The sequence below is a fragment of the Monodelphis domestica genome, chromosome 7 (assembly GCF_027887165.1).
Source record: "Monodelphis domestica isolate mMonDom1 chromosome 7, mMonDom1.pri, whole genome shotgun sequence".
In the NCBI taxonomy this organism is placed as follows: Eukaryota; Metazoa; Chordata; class Mammalia; order Didelphimorphia; family Didelphidae; genus Monodelphis; species Monodelphis domestica.
Genome location: NC_077233.1, coordinates 96848881 through 96865780, shown reverse-complemented (window position 1 = coordinate 96865780; position 16900 = coordinate 96848881). Strand labels below are relative to the sequence as shown.

Here is a 16900-nt window from a genome sequence, read left to right as displayed (position 1 = left end):
AAATAATATATGATACAAAACATATATATGTATCTTTTGTTTCCTCCCTTGATAGAATGTAAACTCCTTGAGAGTAGGACTGTTTCACTTTTGTCTTGCCTAGCCTAGTGCTTGGCACCGAACAGACATTTAGTCAATGGTGGCAGTTTGTGCCAGAAGGCTGGGAGTTCAGAGTCTTGGGTTCTGGACCTGGCTTTGCCCCCTTAACTGATCCCCTTGTATGAGAAGTGTTCACCCCTCCCCCAGACAGTGGTGGGTTGTACGAGTCCTGACTGGCGCCCCCTATCTCCTCCCCTAGCTCTGGAGTCTCAAGATGGAGGTGAGGGGGCTTGTGAGGGCCCCTGAAGGGAGAATCCGGGCAGTGGCCACTTCCCCAGGGATCCGATCATCGGCCCCGGAGGGCCCTCCCTGCTCCCAGAAGACTGAGGACCCAGGAGCACGGCTTGGCCAGCCTGGGTTTCGCCTGGCTCTCCCTGTCCCTCTGGGCCTCATGCTCTCCCTTCTGCTGCTGTTTCCTGCTTGGGTGAGTTCCCCTGCTTGCTGTCCCCCCTCCCTACATCCTGATCTCCTCCTAGATACTTCCACCTCTGGTACCTTTCCTTTGTTAGCTCTCATTCTCTCTGAATCCCATGATCTCCGTCTCACCCCCTCCGTCCCCCCTCTCTTCCAGGCTCCTCTCCTTGGCATCTCCATCCCTCTCATCCTCTCTTCCTCAGCAGATCTCATCCCAGCCTTTCCACTGACACATACCATCTCACCTTCTCTACTGTTATCTCACTTTGATCTCACTTAAATCCACCCTGCTTGGCATCTCAGCACCCCCAGTTTCCCTTCACCCACTCCTTTCATATCCCAATCATTTATCCCACACCCCCACCCCAATTAGCTCACTTTTTCTTCCCTTACCCTTTCCCTTATCTCGATTCTCCCAAGTAATAAAGGACTTTGATCTCATCTTTTTGGTACCCTTCCTCAGTTTTCTCACTTCTTCCCAACGATATCCTCCAGGACGCCCTCCCTGTCTCTGGGCCTGGCTTCTCAATCCACTGGGCCACCTTTCCTTCTCATCTCTGCCATTATCTCAGCTCTTCATCCCTCCCTTTTATCTACCCCTTTCTGGATTCCTGCCCTTTCCTCTCATCTCATTTCCTTTCTCTTATCCTATCCAGCCTCTTCCTGAAATCTAATCTTCTCCCTAATATCTCACCCTTCGGAGTCATGTCACATCTGTCAGCTGTAGCATCCCTTCCTATTTTCTCCTGGTTTCCTTTTATCTTACTCCTTTCCTCCTCCCTCCCTCCCTCCCTCCCTCCCTCCCTATATTTTCCTTTTTTTGTTTGATCTCAACTCTACTTCTGTCTCATCCCATCTCATTTCTCTAATGATCTCTCCTCTTATCTCTGTTCTTTCATTCTACCCTCCAGGTTCCTTTGATGACCAACAAGAAGGTAGGTAAGAAATAACTTGTCTGGAATTGGAATACAGATCTCTGGGTTCAGAAACATCTCCATCTCCATTTCTAGCAGGCACCCAGGAATTAGGGAAGCCATTGGGGTTGCACTTGGAAAAAGACAAGAAAAATGTGAGTTTGGGGCTTAGGGGATCTCAGGGGCAGACTATGAAGTCAGGCTTAGTGGGGAGGTCTATGGAAGTCTCATTTGTTTAGTCCAACTAGAAGAAAACCGAGAGCAAAATCTTAGAGCTGTAAGTCTTTTCAGACCCCTTGTGACCTTATTTGGGATTTTCTTGGCAAAGATACTGGGGTGGTTTCCATTTCTTTTCCCTCTCATTTTACAGATGAGAAAATTGAGGCAAACAGGGTGAAGTGACTTGCCTAGGGTCACATAGCTAGTAAATGTCCTGAGGTCAGTCTTTCTGACTCTAGATCTGGTGCTCTATAAACTGTACCTCCTAGCTGCCCAGGAGATCTACCTTTCAGGAAAAAAAAAATACTGATTCTAATATTAGACGCTTTCAATAACTTATCCCCAGCCTACTTAGCCAAATGCATCTCCCATTATTGTGAATGAATACCTCTTCCAAAGTGTGGGACTTTGGGAAAAGTCAAAGATTTTTACCTTTTGCATAACTATCTATTCAAACACTGACATACTCATTTATCAGACCGTTTGTGATGATCACAGATAGGCCTCTAAGCTGAAGAAAACTTCGCGGTTAACTAGCCCAACTCCCTCATTTTACAGGAAATAAAAAGAAAAGGAAGAGACTTGCCCAAGGTCACACAAATAATAAATTTCAGAGCCAAGATTTAAACATAGGTTTTTCCAGTTTCATTACATCTCTAGAGAACTGGAACATATTTTCTTAATTACCAAATTTGTTCTATTCTATCCAAGCAAACATGGTATAGTGAAATGAAAATGGAATTTAGAGTTAGGACAATGGCTACATGACCTTGATCAGCTTCCTTCATTTCTTTGAACTTCAGTTTTTGAACTTCAGTTTCATAAAGTGCATATGCTGGTTCCAGCTCATAAGAGCTGATTGTTAAATTTTAACCCTGAGCATTGACACCTTAAAAATTGGAAAATGTTACTAATCAGGATACCAATTTATTGTTTTGCTGCTTAGGAAAGTGATGAAAGAAATGTTTTTAATGCAGATTAAATTTAAGTGTGTCCTGCATATATCTCCCCCCTCCAAAAGTTGGTCATTCAACATGATATATAAACATGATATTTTTGACAATATTTACAAATTGGATTTCATGGATTGTTGTTTAGCTACAACAAAATGATGGATATAAGCCACCATAGAATTATCATCTCTTATTAATAGGGAACAAAAAGATTCTAAAATGTCGCATCCAATCCTGCCTCCTTAAATAGGAGAGACTGAATGGGATCAAATCTCAGTAACTCAAACCCATCACCATGAACACAGAGTGATGGATTAGAATGAAGACCATTTTAGATCTATAAAAGAAAATTTTTCTAGGCATGTTGCACCACCCCCAAATGGAATCAAATACCTCAATAGGCAGTGTCAAGATTTTTCCAAGTAGAAGCTAGATGACTACTTGTCATAGAATGTTGTCATGGGGATTTTTAATATAGTACAGGTTAGATTAAAGGCCTAAAGACTCTTCTAAATCTGAGGTTCTAGGGTTCAATGATAATTATCACCATGGTAATAATAATTACAATAATAACTGACTTTTACAGAGCACTTAACATTTGGAAAATCTTTTGCAGAGATTAAATGACATCCATGATCTCTTTTGAGATAATACTGCCATTCAGGGATACAGTTGGACTGATAGGGATGAATGGTCTCTCAAAGCATGCTCAAAAGGAGCCACATTTGAGGACCAATACTCATCCCCAACTCTCCTTCTGATGCCCTTAAAATGACCTAGGAATGGTAAGTAGCCCCTTCAGCTTTAGGAACACATTAAGTTCCTCATTTTCTGGGATCCTCAACTTCTCTCTCTCTCTCTCTCTCTCTCTCTCTCTCTCTCTCGCTCTCTCTCTCTCTCTCTCGCTCTCTCTCTCTCTCTCTCTCCTCCTTTCCTCTACTTCCTTCCTTTCCTCTCACTAATTCCCTTTTTGTCTATTTCCCTTATCTTTCTTCCATCTTCTTTTCCCTCTCCCCTTCTTCTCTTTCTTCATCTCTCCCATTTTTTTCTCCTTCTCCTTCCCTCTTTCTTCCTTCCTTCCTCTCCCACCCTCTATCCCTCCCTTCCTTCCACCCTCCCTCCCTTCCTTCTTCCCTCCCTCCCTACCTCCTTCCTCCCTCCCTCCCTACCTCCTTCCTTCCTTCCTTCCTTCCTTCCTTCCTTCCTTTTCTTCCTTTCTTCCTTCCTTCCTTCCTTCCTTCCTTTCTTTCTTTCTTTCTTCTTTCTTTCTTTCTTTCTTCTTTCTTTCTTTCTTTCTTTCTTTCTTTCTTTCTTTCTTTCTTTCTTTCTTTCTTTCTTTCTTTCTTTCTTTCTTTCTTTCTTTCTTTTCTTTCTTTCTTCTTTCTTTCTTTCTTCTCTCTTTCTTTCTCTCTTTCTTTCTTTCTCTTCTTTCTTTCTCTCTTTCTTTCTCTCTTTCTCTCTCTCTTCTCTCTCTCTTCCTTTCTTCCTTCCTTTCTTCCTTCCTTTCTCTTCTCTTTCTTCTTTCTTTCTTTCTTTCTTTCTTTCTTTCTTTCTTTCTTTCTCTTTCTTTCTTTCTTTCTTTCTTTCTTTCTTTTCTTTCTTTCTTCTTTCTTTCTTTCTTTCTTTCTTTCTTTCTTTCTTTCTTTCTTTCTTTCTTTCTTTCTTTCTTTCTTTCTTTCTTTCTTTCTTCTCTCTTTCTCCTTTCCTTTTCTCTATCTTTCCTTTCTTTCCATTCTTCTCCCTGTCTTCTTTCTCCTACTCTTTTCTCTTTACTTTCCTCCCCATCCCCTAGAATGTGGCCGTCCTGATCAGCAGAGGACTGAAAATATGCAAGATTCTATGGAGTACAAATGGCCATGGCAAGTGAGCCTCCGACAGAATGAACGCCATGTGTGTGGAGGAGCTCTCTTGGCCCCAGAATGGGTGGTGACAGCTGCCCACTGCATTAACAGGTGAGTGGACTGATCATCATTATAACTAGTGTAAGGTAATTGGGGGTTTGCCCCAGGGCACAGTTCTTCAGTGTCATAATGATAACAAAGCTTAACATCTACATTGCAAGAATCACAAATTACAATAGGGAGCTACCCAAAGGTTTTCACTGTATTTTCTCAGGCTCTCTGGCTCTGGCTGGGTCTCTCTCACTGTCTCTTTCTTGGTTTTTCTGCTTCTGCTTCTCTGTCATTGTCTCTCTTTCCTCCCCACTGGCATCCTTGTACTGATGCCCAAACACTCTCATCCTACCATCTGCTTTGCTCAGCTGAGGGCAAGTGTAGGTGTTATATATCCCAGGTGCAAAAAATGACTAGTTCTAGCTCTGTGGCTGATACCCAAGCCTGGGAAATACCTGGAGGGTGTGGAAGGGACACCCTTAGACATGCAGTCATTCACACAATAGATGATATTTTCATGAATTCTGAGTCTTGTCTATTCTTTGGGGGATAAAAATCTGGTCCTGGCTTATAGGGAGATTCTTTTTTTTAACCCTTTCCTTCCATCTTAGAATCAATACTGTGTATTGGTTCCAAGGCAGAAAAGCAGTAAAGAGTAAGATAAGAGAGTTAAATAACTTGCCCAGGGTCACATAGCTAAGAAGTGTCTGAGGCCACATTTGAATCCAGGACCTCCCATCTCTAGGCCTGGCTCTCATCCACTGAGCCATCTAGGTGCCCCTTACAGGGAGATTTCAGTCCATTTGAAGCTACTCAAAATACACATAATGGGGGCAGCTGGGTGGCTCAGTGGATTGAGAGCCAGGCAGGAGACAGGAGGTCCTGGGTTCAAATCTGCCCTCAGACACTTCCTAGCTGTGTCACCCATGGCAAGTCACTTAACCTCTGTTTAGACCTTATTATCACTCTTCTGCCTTAAAAGCAATACTTAGTACTGATTCTAAAATGGAAGGTAAAGGTTTAAACAACAACAAAAACAAAATATAGAATAACTGAATGTCCCCATCTCTCAGAAGTCACATAGAAAAGAGCACGGCATCATGGGTAAGAAATGAGAGTAAGGACACTTTATCCATGACTGTAATGACACAACATGAGGAGAAATGTAATGATCTCTGGGGGAGCCTCCTGCCTAGGAATGATGCTGCAATCTGGGAAGAAGCCTACCCATGGGACAGGGAAGGCATTTGAGTTAGTCCCACCGGGTCTCTCCAGGCTCACCACTACCCACTGTCTCCTGACCGTTGTTTGTTTCCTTTTCCGGCTGGCAATCTCTTGGCAGACTGCCTGGGGCGCCCCCACATATCTGGCCCGTCCCCCCCCTCTTTTTTCTTACAGCAATTATGATTACTCGGTGATGATGGGAGACACAAATCTCTACCCTATCAACTCCAACTCACCTCCCAAGTGATTCCGTCATGGACATCCTCCTGCATCCCAAGTACAGGAGTCGGACTATAATCATTGGTGACGTGGCTCTTCTCCGCCTCAGTGCCCCCGTGCCCCTCACCAAGCACATCCATCCCATCTGTCTGCCCTCTCCTCAGTTTGAACTGAAGCCTGGGACCCAGTGCTGGATGACCGGATGGGGAGAAATGAGAGAAAGCCACAAAGGTGAGAAAGGGAGCCGCCGATCGCTCCCCCCCTCCCCTGCCGGCGCGGCCACGCTCGTCAAGGGACTCCGAGTCAGGATCCGGGCTTGCCTCCTGCCTCGCTTATCTGCTGGCTGACCCTGAGCAAGTCAATGAACTTGGTGGCGTCTCCTTTTGATCCTCTGTAAAATGAAAGGGTTCCGCTCAGACTTCTCTGAATGTCTCCCCTTCTCCCCTGCCCCAGCCCGTTCCGTTAGGAGCCCTGCGGCTCTCTTCCGTCTATTATGGACTAGTGCTCCACCAGATCACCGCCATTTTCTAATGACGCGGGTGCAGAGTCCACAGGGGCGGTGGGAACAATGGCCCCAAGCTCCCCTACCGCTGGTGGTGCGGGGCCATTCTGTACTTTCTCATTCTTCCCTCTCTGGCCCCATCTCTAGCCTTAGGGTGACATTTCATTTGTGTTGCTAAAATCCACAAAAGGGCAAAAGACCTGGGTTTACGGTCCTGACTGGGCTCCTTCTTGGCTCCCTCAGAATAACAGCATTTTGGGGCAGTTCGGTGAAGAGAGAGCCAGGTGGGGAAACAGGAGGTTCTGGGTTCAAATCTAACCTCAGATACTTCCTAGATGTGTGACCCTGGGTAAATCACTTAACCCCCATATTGCCTATCCTTTATTGCTTTTCTGTCTTGGAACCAATATACAATATTGCTTCTAAGATGTAAGGTAAAGGTGTTTTTGTTTTTTTTAAGGAGTTGGACTAGATAATCTCTGAGGACTCTATAGACTTTCCTGTCATCTCTAATCTGACCCAGGCTTTTGGGGTTCACGATATGGACTTCCCTGAAACATTGCCAAGAAAAGTAGAGTCTTAGCATTATAAAGGAATTTGGAGTCCACCAAAATGATGTCATGATCATGTAACCATGGAAAAATATTCTAAATTAATTAATTAAATAAAAATTTTCAATTAGAAAAAATGATGTCATGGAAAGAGCCCAGGACTAGGAAGCAGGAGATCTGGCCTAATTAGGCCTACCATTTTTAGCTCTGTAACCCTAGATAAATCTCATCACTGGTCGGTAAAACAAAATTATTCTAGATGAGTTCTACAACCACTCAAAAGAGTTTGGTCCTAGCTATTCACACTGGGAACCTAACTGGATGAACAATGCCATGGAGTTGGATGGACCAATGGAAGTGGCTTATTAGTATATAAATCTTGGAAATCTACTGAAGATGAATAATGAGCTTGGCTCAGAAATGAATGGGGGGGGGGGGCAGCTGGGTAGCTCAGTGGATTGAGAATCAGGCCTAGAGATGGGAGGTCCTAGGTTCAAATCTGGCGTCAGATACTTCCTAGCTGTGTGACCCTGGGCAAGTCACTTGACCCCCATTGCCTAGCCCTTACCACTTTTCTGCCTTGGAACCAATACACAGTATTGACTCCAAGATGGAAGGTAAAGGTTTAAAAAAAAAAGAAAAGAAAGAAATGAATAGGAGGAAGAGAATGGGCTGGATTGACTTTGGGAACTTGCTCAGTTGTTCTTTTTTAATGTCAATATTCTTATGGTGATATCATATGACCAGATGACCAAGAGTCAGGGAAAACGATAGTCTCTAGAGTCAAAGCCGTAAGTCAGCCAAATGGCAATGGAGAGCAATATGGAGGGTCTGAGTAGCCTGTGGCCTGTGGCTAGAGACCTCCCTTAATTGTCTGGTTTCAGAGCTACAATACGTTTAGCTTCTCTGAAGGACTGTCAAAAAGTAAGAGAATCAGCATTAAGGATGTCAGAAAAGGATGCAAGAAAGATGGCTAACTAATGGATGAGAGCTTTTGTGTTCTGTTGGCATCCATACAATTTAAAGAGATTTTGAGAAAGCCCTTCTGCACCCCCATATGTCCTCTATACTTCCTCTGAAGATTTGGGGGTAGATATGTTCAAAAACTACCCAGAATAAGAGGGAATGGATAGGTTAGGATCTGCAACTTTTGCAGGGAGTACCACCATCAGTGAGATCAGGGTTACATCCAGTTATTATTGATAAATTACTCTTGGGGCAGCTAAGTGGCTCAGTGGATGGAGTGCCAGGCCTGGAGATGGAAGGCCCTGCGTTCAAATTTGGCCTCAGATACTTCTTAGCTGAGTGACCCTTAACTTAACCCCAATTGCCCAGCCCTTCTTGCTCTTCTGCCTTGAAACGGATACTCCATATTGATTCTAAGACAGAAGATAAGGGTTTTTAAAAAAATCATTCTTACATTATCCATCTTATAGGGTGGAGGTGGAGAAAGCATTTTGTAAACATTGAAGAGAGGCAGAAATGTAAGCTCGTATTTTTAATTCCTAAATCCTCAAAAGGAAATGGAACTTCATCTCAGGCAGACAGGATTCCAAGTTATTCACAGTAGCCCTGTCCTCTTCTATTTCATATTTCATCTGCCGATACAGAAGATTTGATTGCAGAAAGTCCTTTGGGTCTGAGACAGGTCTAGCTTCCCTCATGCCCTCTCCAGCCCCTCTGGAGATGGCCTCTTCCTTAGCTAACAACTTGCTTTGTGTCATCTGGGATGAAATCAGCCCCAGGCTTCATTCAGAAGGCAAGAAGATTCATTGTCTTCATCTTTCCCCAAGTCTCACTTAAATTCCATTATCTTTTCGTTTTCCTTTTTTAAAATTAAATTTTATTTTAAATAACTAATAATATAATATTCTTCATATTATTATAATTATGTTTTTGCTATATTTATATTGTATTATTATATATTAGAATTTGAATTCATAATATATTATTATTTTTATTATTATATGTCATAATAATAAAAATAAATAACTAAAAAGTCTGTTTACTCTCCTGTATATATCACTTCTCTTGGGGGGAAGAGGAGAGAAAAGAAAATCCTTATAAAAATTACACATAGTGAAATAAAATGAATTTTGCCATTGTCATCTTCTACTCAGGGATGTGTCTGATCCTTTTCCAACTACAACTAATGGGAAAGTCCTTTGGGGGCATTCCCAGGAAATCATCCCTTCTCATATCATCAGTTCCTGTTTAGTTTTCTATTTGTCCTTTGAATCTGCACAAAATCATAGAACACAGATACTAGAAGTTGAAACTGCCCTAGAGATCTAGAGACCATTGAATCAGTTAATCCTCTCCTTTGACATATGAGGAAACTGAGACCCAGACTGGTCATATAGTTAATTAGTGCTGGATCAGGACTTGAACTCAAGCTGCCTGACCTCCTGGGAAGTCAGGAAATGGCAAAGAGTTTTCCATTGTGCCGTGTACTCAACAAGTATTTATCAAATAATACCTACATAGATGCTCCATAAATATTTTCTTAATGAAGATTTTGCAAAGGAATTCTTGAAGGATGATGGAGGTGAGGGGCTGCAGGGAGGTGTTCTCCTTCTGACTACTACACTGTCTTCCTGAAGCAGGTCAGCCATTATCTGCAAAGCTCCAGGAGATGAAGGTCTTCATCATTAACCACAAGAAGTGTAATCGATTTTACCATATTACTGCTCCTTCTCCTCGATATATCCATTTCATCGTGGGAGCTGTAGTTTGTGCTAAAGGCCTTGGAAATGACACTTCCTGCCAGGTGAGTTCCCCCCCCATCTCCAGAAGTCAAAGGTCAGAACCCCAACCCTTATGACTCCCTTAGACTTCATATTGAACTTAACATTGATCCCCAGCAAGATTGTAGAAGGCATTACTAATGAATGAATTTTGAACATTTAGAAAGGGAAGTAGTGATGCCTAGGAGCTAGCATGAGTTGATTAAGAAAAATCATGCCAGAATAGCTTCATTCATTTCCTTTTTGATTTTGATCTCTGAATTATTAGACTATGAATGTTAGAATATAGTTGGATTATAGGGAATCACTCTCATGCCTCTTGAGAATTTTTTTTTGGACAAGATAAAGAGATGAGGGCTAGATGAATGCAATAATTGAATGCATTTAGAACTGTTTGAATGGAAGTATCCAAAGGGCAGCAATTAAGGGATTGATATTAAACAAGAGGAAGGCTCTATCCTTGGCACTATTTTTTAAAATAATTTTATTAATGACTTGGTTGATGTCATAAATGTCATGCTCATCAACCTTGCAGAAGAGAGAGCTGGGAGAGAAAGCTAAGATATAGGATGGCAATCAAAAATATATTGATAAACCAAAGCCAGTGAGGTGTAGTGAAGTCCTATATTTGGGTTCAATAAATTAACAACATAAAGTAGTTGGAGCTGGGAAAATAGATCATGATCTTGGAGGTCTTTGTCACCTGCATGGTATAAATCAAAAATGTTATATGGAAGCCAAAAATGCTATAGTGATCTTAGAGAGCATTAACAGGAACCCAGAGTCCAAAACAAGGACAGTGAGAGTCCCACTATCCTTTGCCCTATTCAGACCATGCTTAAAATAGAGATGATGAGCTAGAACACGTTTAGGGAAAGGGATCAGGCTGCTGAGGGGAAAAATGAAACCATGAAATCTTAGGTATTAATGAAGGAAGTAGAGATATTTAGTTTAGAGAATAGAAGACTTAGGGAAGAACATAATTATTGCTTTCAAATTTTTGAAGGACTCACATGTGGAAATTTTAGACTCATCCTGCTTAGCTCCAGAAGGCAGAACTGAGAATACTGTGTAGACATCTAAGGAAGAATGTCGTAATAGAGCTATGCAGAAACAGAATGAGCTTCCTTAGGAAGCATTAAGTTCTCTATCGGTTAGGATTAACTAGATCACCTCTCAAGACTCTTTATCTCTCATATTTTATGATTCCACCTTCCTGTTCATACAATGCCCTAAATAGGACACTTTCTGACGATTCTTGACCCCAGGTTCTCCTGTCCCTAGCCAAGAAATATGGCCTTTCAGAATCCTGTTATTATAGTCCTAAAATAACTGAGGATAACATAGGATTTAGAGCTGGAAGAAACCTTTGAGGTCATTGAGTCTAACCCTCCCTCTCTCCATTTTAAAGAGGAGGAAACTGAGTCCCAGAGTTAAAATGACTTGCTCATGGTCACCTAGGTAATAATCAGCAAAGCCAGGATTTTAACCCAGGTCTTCCAAACCAGTGCTCTTCCCTTTATACCCTAAACTTAAGTACTTTAAACATACATTAAAAGTAATATATACATAATTCCTACCAAGGAATAAGGGACATTTTACCATAATGAGCCTTCATGCCCACACATTGAAATGTGGTTATACAAATAGATATTATTGTGGGTAGACATAGACATCTTATGTGCACATGCACACTCATGTGTGTACACACACACAATCAAGAAGCATGAGCAAGAACTTCCTGCTAGTTGGTGTTGTTCAGATATGGGACAGGCTGCCTCTGCAGTAGTGGTTTCCTCTCCATAGAAGTGGTTAAAGAAGTGAAAGACAAGTACTTGTTGGGGTTGTTATAGAGGAAACTGATGCTTTGGTTATTCACAGAACCTTACACATACAACTGCACGCTCAGTTATACCTACATAAGCTACAGGTAAATACAGAGATGAGATTTTGCAGAGGGGAGATAAGGGAGCTTATTAAAAATGTTCTTGAATTTCTAAAAAAAGATATGTAGAAGATGAGATCATCTCCTGAAAGAGAGAAATGTGGGATGAAGAGGAGACCTGAGAAAAAAGGTTCAGAGTAAACACTAAGGGGAGCAAGGGAGAGGTCCAACAGTAAAGAATCAAAGGGAAGGAGAGACAACAATTGATGGGAGTGTAAAGATCTCTCACATGGAGGAAATCTTGGACCTCTAGTGATGTGGAAGATGGCCCCCATGAGTTCTGTTCCCTGTAGCATCCTTGTACAATAATGAAAGACAGAGTCGCTGTCCAGAACTGGGACAAGTTTAGTTTCCAGGGGCCATAATAGAATTTGGGGCCAACCATTGCCTCCAAATGGGTTTTGATTTACCAAATGCCTGGCCCCACTGGGATGAGGTGCAGTGGAAAGTGCAGATTTTGTAATGAAAAGACTTGGCCTTAACTTTCTCATCTGCACTGTGAAAGGGTTGAACCATATGACCTCAACGGTCCCTCCCAGCTTTAAATCCATGATTTTATCATCCATATCTCAACTCTGCCATCTACTTGGGTGACCTTGGGCAAACAGTTTGATATCAGAGTTTTCTCAACAATAAAATGAAAGGATTGTATTAGATAACCTCTAAGGTCTCTAGATAGACTGCCTTATTTGGATAACTCCAGAAACAGACAGATGAGAGTAGATACCCAACTCAAGGACCCTAACAATCTCTCCTTGTGGAGACTATCTTCTAATTAGTCTGGTCCTAATGGTGATATTGTGATCCATTGAAACTTGCTTCTCCTCTCAAGAAGTCAGTCTCCCCACAAAGATTCCCACAAGACTCCTAGGGACAGGGTAGGTTATTCCTTGCCAAGAGACCCTTAATCTCATTCTGAATCTCATTGTTTTTTCTGAATCTAGGATCCAGTTGGCCTGGAATCCATAATCCTGCGACCCCCATAGCTAATTCTTTTCTCTTTCCCAAGGGTGATCCTGGAGGCCCCCTTGTTTGTAAAGCTGAAACAACCTGGATTCTGGCAGGTGTGGTGAGCTGGACAAAAACCTGTTCTCACCCCGATTATCCAAGTGCTTATGCCCGAGTCAACAAGTTCTCTAAGTGGATTGTAAGCCACATGAAGTACTCAGCCTCTCCTCTCCTGGACTTCTCCTGGATCACACTCCTTTTTGGACTGCTGCTCTATCTCTTCTAAAGACCCTTGCTAGCCCTCTCCACTTCTCTCCACATCTTCCTCAGCCCCTTGCTATCTCAGCAAGCACTTCTCCAAGTAACTTCCTATCCCTTCTTGACTGCTGCTGCTTCCTTAAGGACTTTATGCCTCTTCCTCAGGCTTCATAGCCTCTCAGATAGCTGGGTCCCAAGAAGGGAAATAGTCAAAATAGAGGGAAGTAAGTACCATGGCTACATGAGTGCATGGGCAAGCCAAGTTGTTGCATCAGAAGATAGGAACACAAACCTATCTAGGGTTTATGGAACAGGAGGCAGGACTGGAGAGAGGAAAGGGGCACTGAAAGAAGGATCAAGAGGATCAGGGTGCCATCTCATCAGAATGATCAGGGGGAAGGTCCCCTGAGAATTTTGGTTAATTTGGGTGAACCTCTGAAGAAGAGGGGTATCAGGAATGTGCCTCCACAATGAGATAGACAGCCATCATTAAAGTTTGAGACAGCAACAGGGTCATCTGTCACTTTATTTCCTGGAATGGGGAGGGTGGGATGGAAAGCAAAGAACAGGGAGAAAGGATCTCAACCTTAGTTCAAAAGAAAGGAATGATCTGAAGTCTTTGAATATATGTCCAACTGTCAGGACAGATAAAAGGCTGGACACCATCAAGTCTAAAAAGAGGCAGAGGGAACAAAAGTAAAACCTAACACTTTCAAAAACTCAACTTCACAGTATGAGATGGAGGAGGTTTGGCCGGATGGTAGACCATGTGGAAAAGATGAGAGAGTTTTAGGGGACTTCAAGCTCCATTTGAGTCAACAATGTGATTTGGCAGCCAAGAAAACTTAGGTGATCTTAGTCTGTATTGAGAGATAGCTTCCCAGACTATGGAGGGGATAGTCCCACTGATGCCCTAGTCATACCAGTTCTGTGGACTAGACTTGGGAGGTATCCAGAAGAGAGGGATCAGGGAGGGGACTGGATATAATGTCCAAAGAAGAGCTGTTGAAGAAACTAAGCCCCAAGAAAAGAAGGTTTAAGAAAGAGATCAAGGATTTGTAGACTTTTATAGGGAATATAATGTAGTGGAGAGAGAGTAGGTCTTCAAGTTCCACTTGGGGCTGTGTGACTCAGGGCAAGTCATGTTACATCTCAGTGCCCTAGGCAACTCTCTAAGACTAAGTTACAGAGAAGGTACTGAGAGAGGGAGTTTCCTATGCCAATGAAATCATAGAAGCAGTACAAAGAAAGAATCCTGGACGGGGAATTAAGAGACCTCCCCCACCCTAGGCCTCAATCTCCCTATCAGTAGTTTGGAAATGAAAACTTTAGAAATAGAAGGGACTTTAAACTCTTTCATTATATAGATGAGGAAAGAAACACAAAGAGCTTAAATGCTAAGGGTCACACAGGGTTGAGATTCAAACCCAGATCCTCAAGCTCAAGATATCTTTCCATTTCACCAGTATCTGTGTGATCTCTAAGCTCCTTTCCAGCTCTGGCATCCTGGAATTCTGGCACTGATCATCTCTCATTGGGAATACCCTTGGGGAAATAGGGAGCCAGGAGGACCTTGCCATGCTGGAAGAGAATCAATCAAAGATTTAGAAAAAATCCTGGGATAAGGGAGAAGCAGCCACTTGAAAGAGCATGGGGAGAAATTGGAAGACTCAATCATACACTTACTGGCTATGAGCAATGGTATAAAGCTTTGGTGAATCTTGAAGCATTATAGTGCAACACTTTTACACAAACTCAACATATGTGAATTCAGGTATATATGAGTGGCAATTGAAAAAATAAAGGCAGAAAAATACATAAAATAAAAAAATTAATTATATTCTAAATCTATTCCATTTTCCCAAGGGACATAAAGTCTCAGAGCAGTTCTCTGAATCATACTCATTCTCTCTCTGAGAAGCATCTGTGAGTCATTACGTTGTTTTGCACCAAACATTAGCTGCCATATCAATCTTTGTCTGGAGTCCTTGCTTGTCCAAGTCAAAGGTTCCATTAAGTCTATTTAGGTATTAATAATGGCCCCAGAGTACAACAGTAGTGATGCAGGTGCCTCAGATAAGGCTAAAAAAAAGTCAAGTGCCTCAGTATGTTTGTATAAGAAATAGTAATATTAAATAATGGGGTTCTTGTTATATAAACTATTAATTTTACTAATTAATATCATTTAATATATAATTAATGTTAAATAACAGGGTTGAATTGTTACATATGATTAATTTTAATACTTAATATCATTTTTTATATATAATAAATAATGAGGTTCACTTTTATGTATGATTTTCAATTTCTGTGAAGAGTCTTGGAACATAATGGGCATGTAAAATGAGGTCCTACTGTATATAAATATCAACTATATTGTCATATACATGCAAAAATAGGATTACTCTTGGAACATTTGGTTTATAGGGACAAGTAATACTTTAATTTCTAGCATTTAATAACATACTTTCCCTACTTCCCAACAACTATGTGAAGATGGCAGTGTCTAGATGATCCCCATTTTTACAGAAGAGAAAACTGATGCCTAAAGAGAGGAAAGGACTAGTCCAGTGTGACACAGGTCACCAAGAATAGAGTAGGGATGTGAATGCAGGTCTTTTGGCTCCTGTGGCATGACAGAAGTCTGGATTTTCACCCTGGCTCTGCCATTTGCTATCTGTTTGCCTTAATTACTTCGTTTTACCTGATCTATAAAATGACAGAGGACTAGAAACAAAATGGACTGTATGGTCTCTAAGGGCACTTGCACCTATTGAAATTCTACCGCCATATCAAAGTCCACTCTAAGGCACGTTCCTCTCTACTGCAAACATGCACAGATAAATGGGGTACAAATTATGAGCTAAGTACAATCACATGAGATCAGGTGAGGGAGCAGTTAATCACAGCTTGGAGAGTTGGGGAATGAGGGAAGAGTTAATAGAAGAGGTTGTCTACTCTGCCACCATCTTGCTGTATTGAGTTGGGTGGATCATTATACTTTTCTGGGTTAGGTTCCTTAGCAATGAAATGGGAATTGTAAGTGCAGTGGGAATAAGGGGTGCTTTATGTGTTTATTGTATTTCTTCCTTTCCCCAATGTCCAAATTCCCGAGTCACTACAAGCCTCACAACTCTGTTAGATAGGTGCTATTACGCCCATTTTACAGATGATGAAAATGAGGCACAGAGAAGGTCGTCCAGGTGCCACATATAGCAGATTTTGGAGGAGGGAAATGAACTGTGCTAACTCCAGTAAGAGATGAAGACAGTCCTGGAGAAGAACTGAGGATTCTGAGATAATAAAGAGCCAGCAATGAGGAAGGGAGCTACTGCTTGGTGGTTTAAAGAAGCCTAGAGAGGAAAGACTTCATCAGAGCCTAGAGCTCCTCAGAATCCAAGAAAAAGTTTGCAGGAGCCAGAGACACAGAGATTAGGAGATTACCCCTCCTCCCCCCAAATCTAAACTTGTGAAAGCCTGGGAAGGAGAAAATGTTGAGAATTCCCCAAGCGTAGATAGCAGTTCCCAGATTCTACTTGGTCCCTTTCTAGAGAATCCAGATCCAGACCTTGAGGGTCCAGATGCTAAGGAAGAACTCTGTCTCAGACAGATTGGACCATGCACAGGGAGGGTGTTTAGGGTGGGACAAAGGGTACAGAGAAGGCGGCTAGAACGAGTGCATCAATGTGGCGAAAAGGCGGACATTTCTGGGTCATATTTTTTTGTGAAGGGCTCTCAGCACAAGGAGGAGGCGTAAAGAGGGGAGCTTGAGCCTCCGGCACCCCCAGAGACCACTAGAGAGAAGACAATCTGAGGTCTGTAGGGAGGGGACTCTGAGGTGACCAGCATGACCAGCACTACGGGGCGGGGGCGGTTGTTAAGGGCTCTGCATAGAGGACACTGACGATGCTCTCAACCGGGGATGCTGCAAGGAGGGCGTTGCTGGTGCCCGGCAATAGGGGGCGCTGCAGGGGGGACGCTGCAGGGAGGGCGCTGCCGTTACCCAGTACTAGGG

General features: G+C 42.4%; 1 protein-coding gene across 2 annotated transcripts; it reads left to right on the top strand.

Annotated features, from left to right (window-relative positions):
- The first annotated feature begins 1423 nt into the window (after window positions 1-1423).
- Window positions 1424-13393, top strand: LOC100025167 (serine protease 45). Of its 2 annotated transcripts, none has more exons than XM_056805181.1 (5): window positions 1424-1448; window positions 4392-4551; window positions 5890-6165; window positions 9594-9757; window positions 12689-13393. In XM_056805181.1, exons 3-5 carry the CDS (start codon window positions 5970-5972, stop codon window positions 12911-12913), a joined length of 585 nt encoding a protein of 194 aa, XP_056661159.1. In that variant the 5' UTR covers window positions 1424-1448; window positions 4392-4551; window positions 5890-5969; the 3' UTR covers window positions 12914-13393. The 2 variants fall into 2 exon arrangements, with proteins under 2 accessions (XP_056661159.1, XP_056661158.1); XM_056805180.1 differs by having other exon boundaries at window positions 9591-9757.
- The last annotated feature ends 3507 nt before the right edge of the window (window positions 13394-16900 follow it).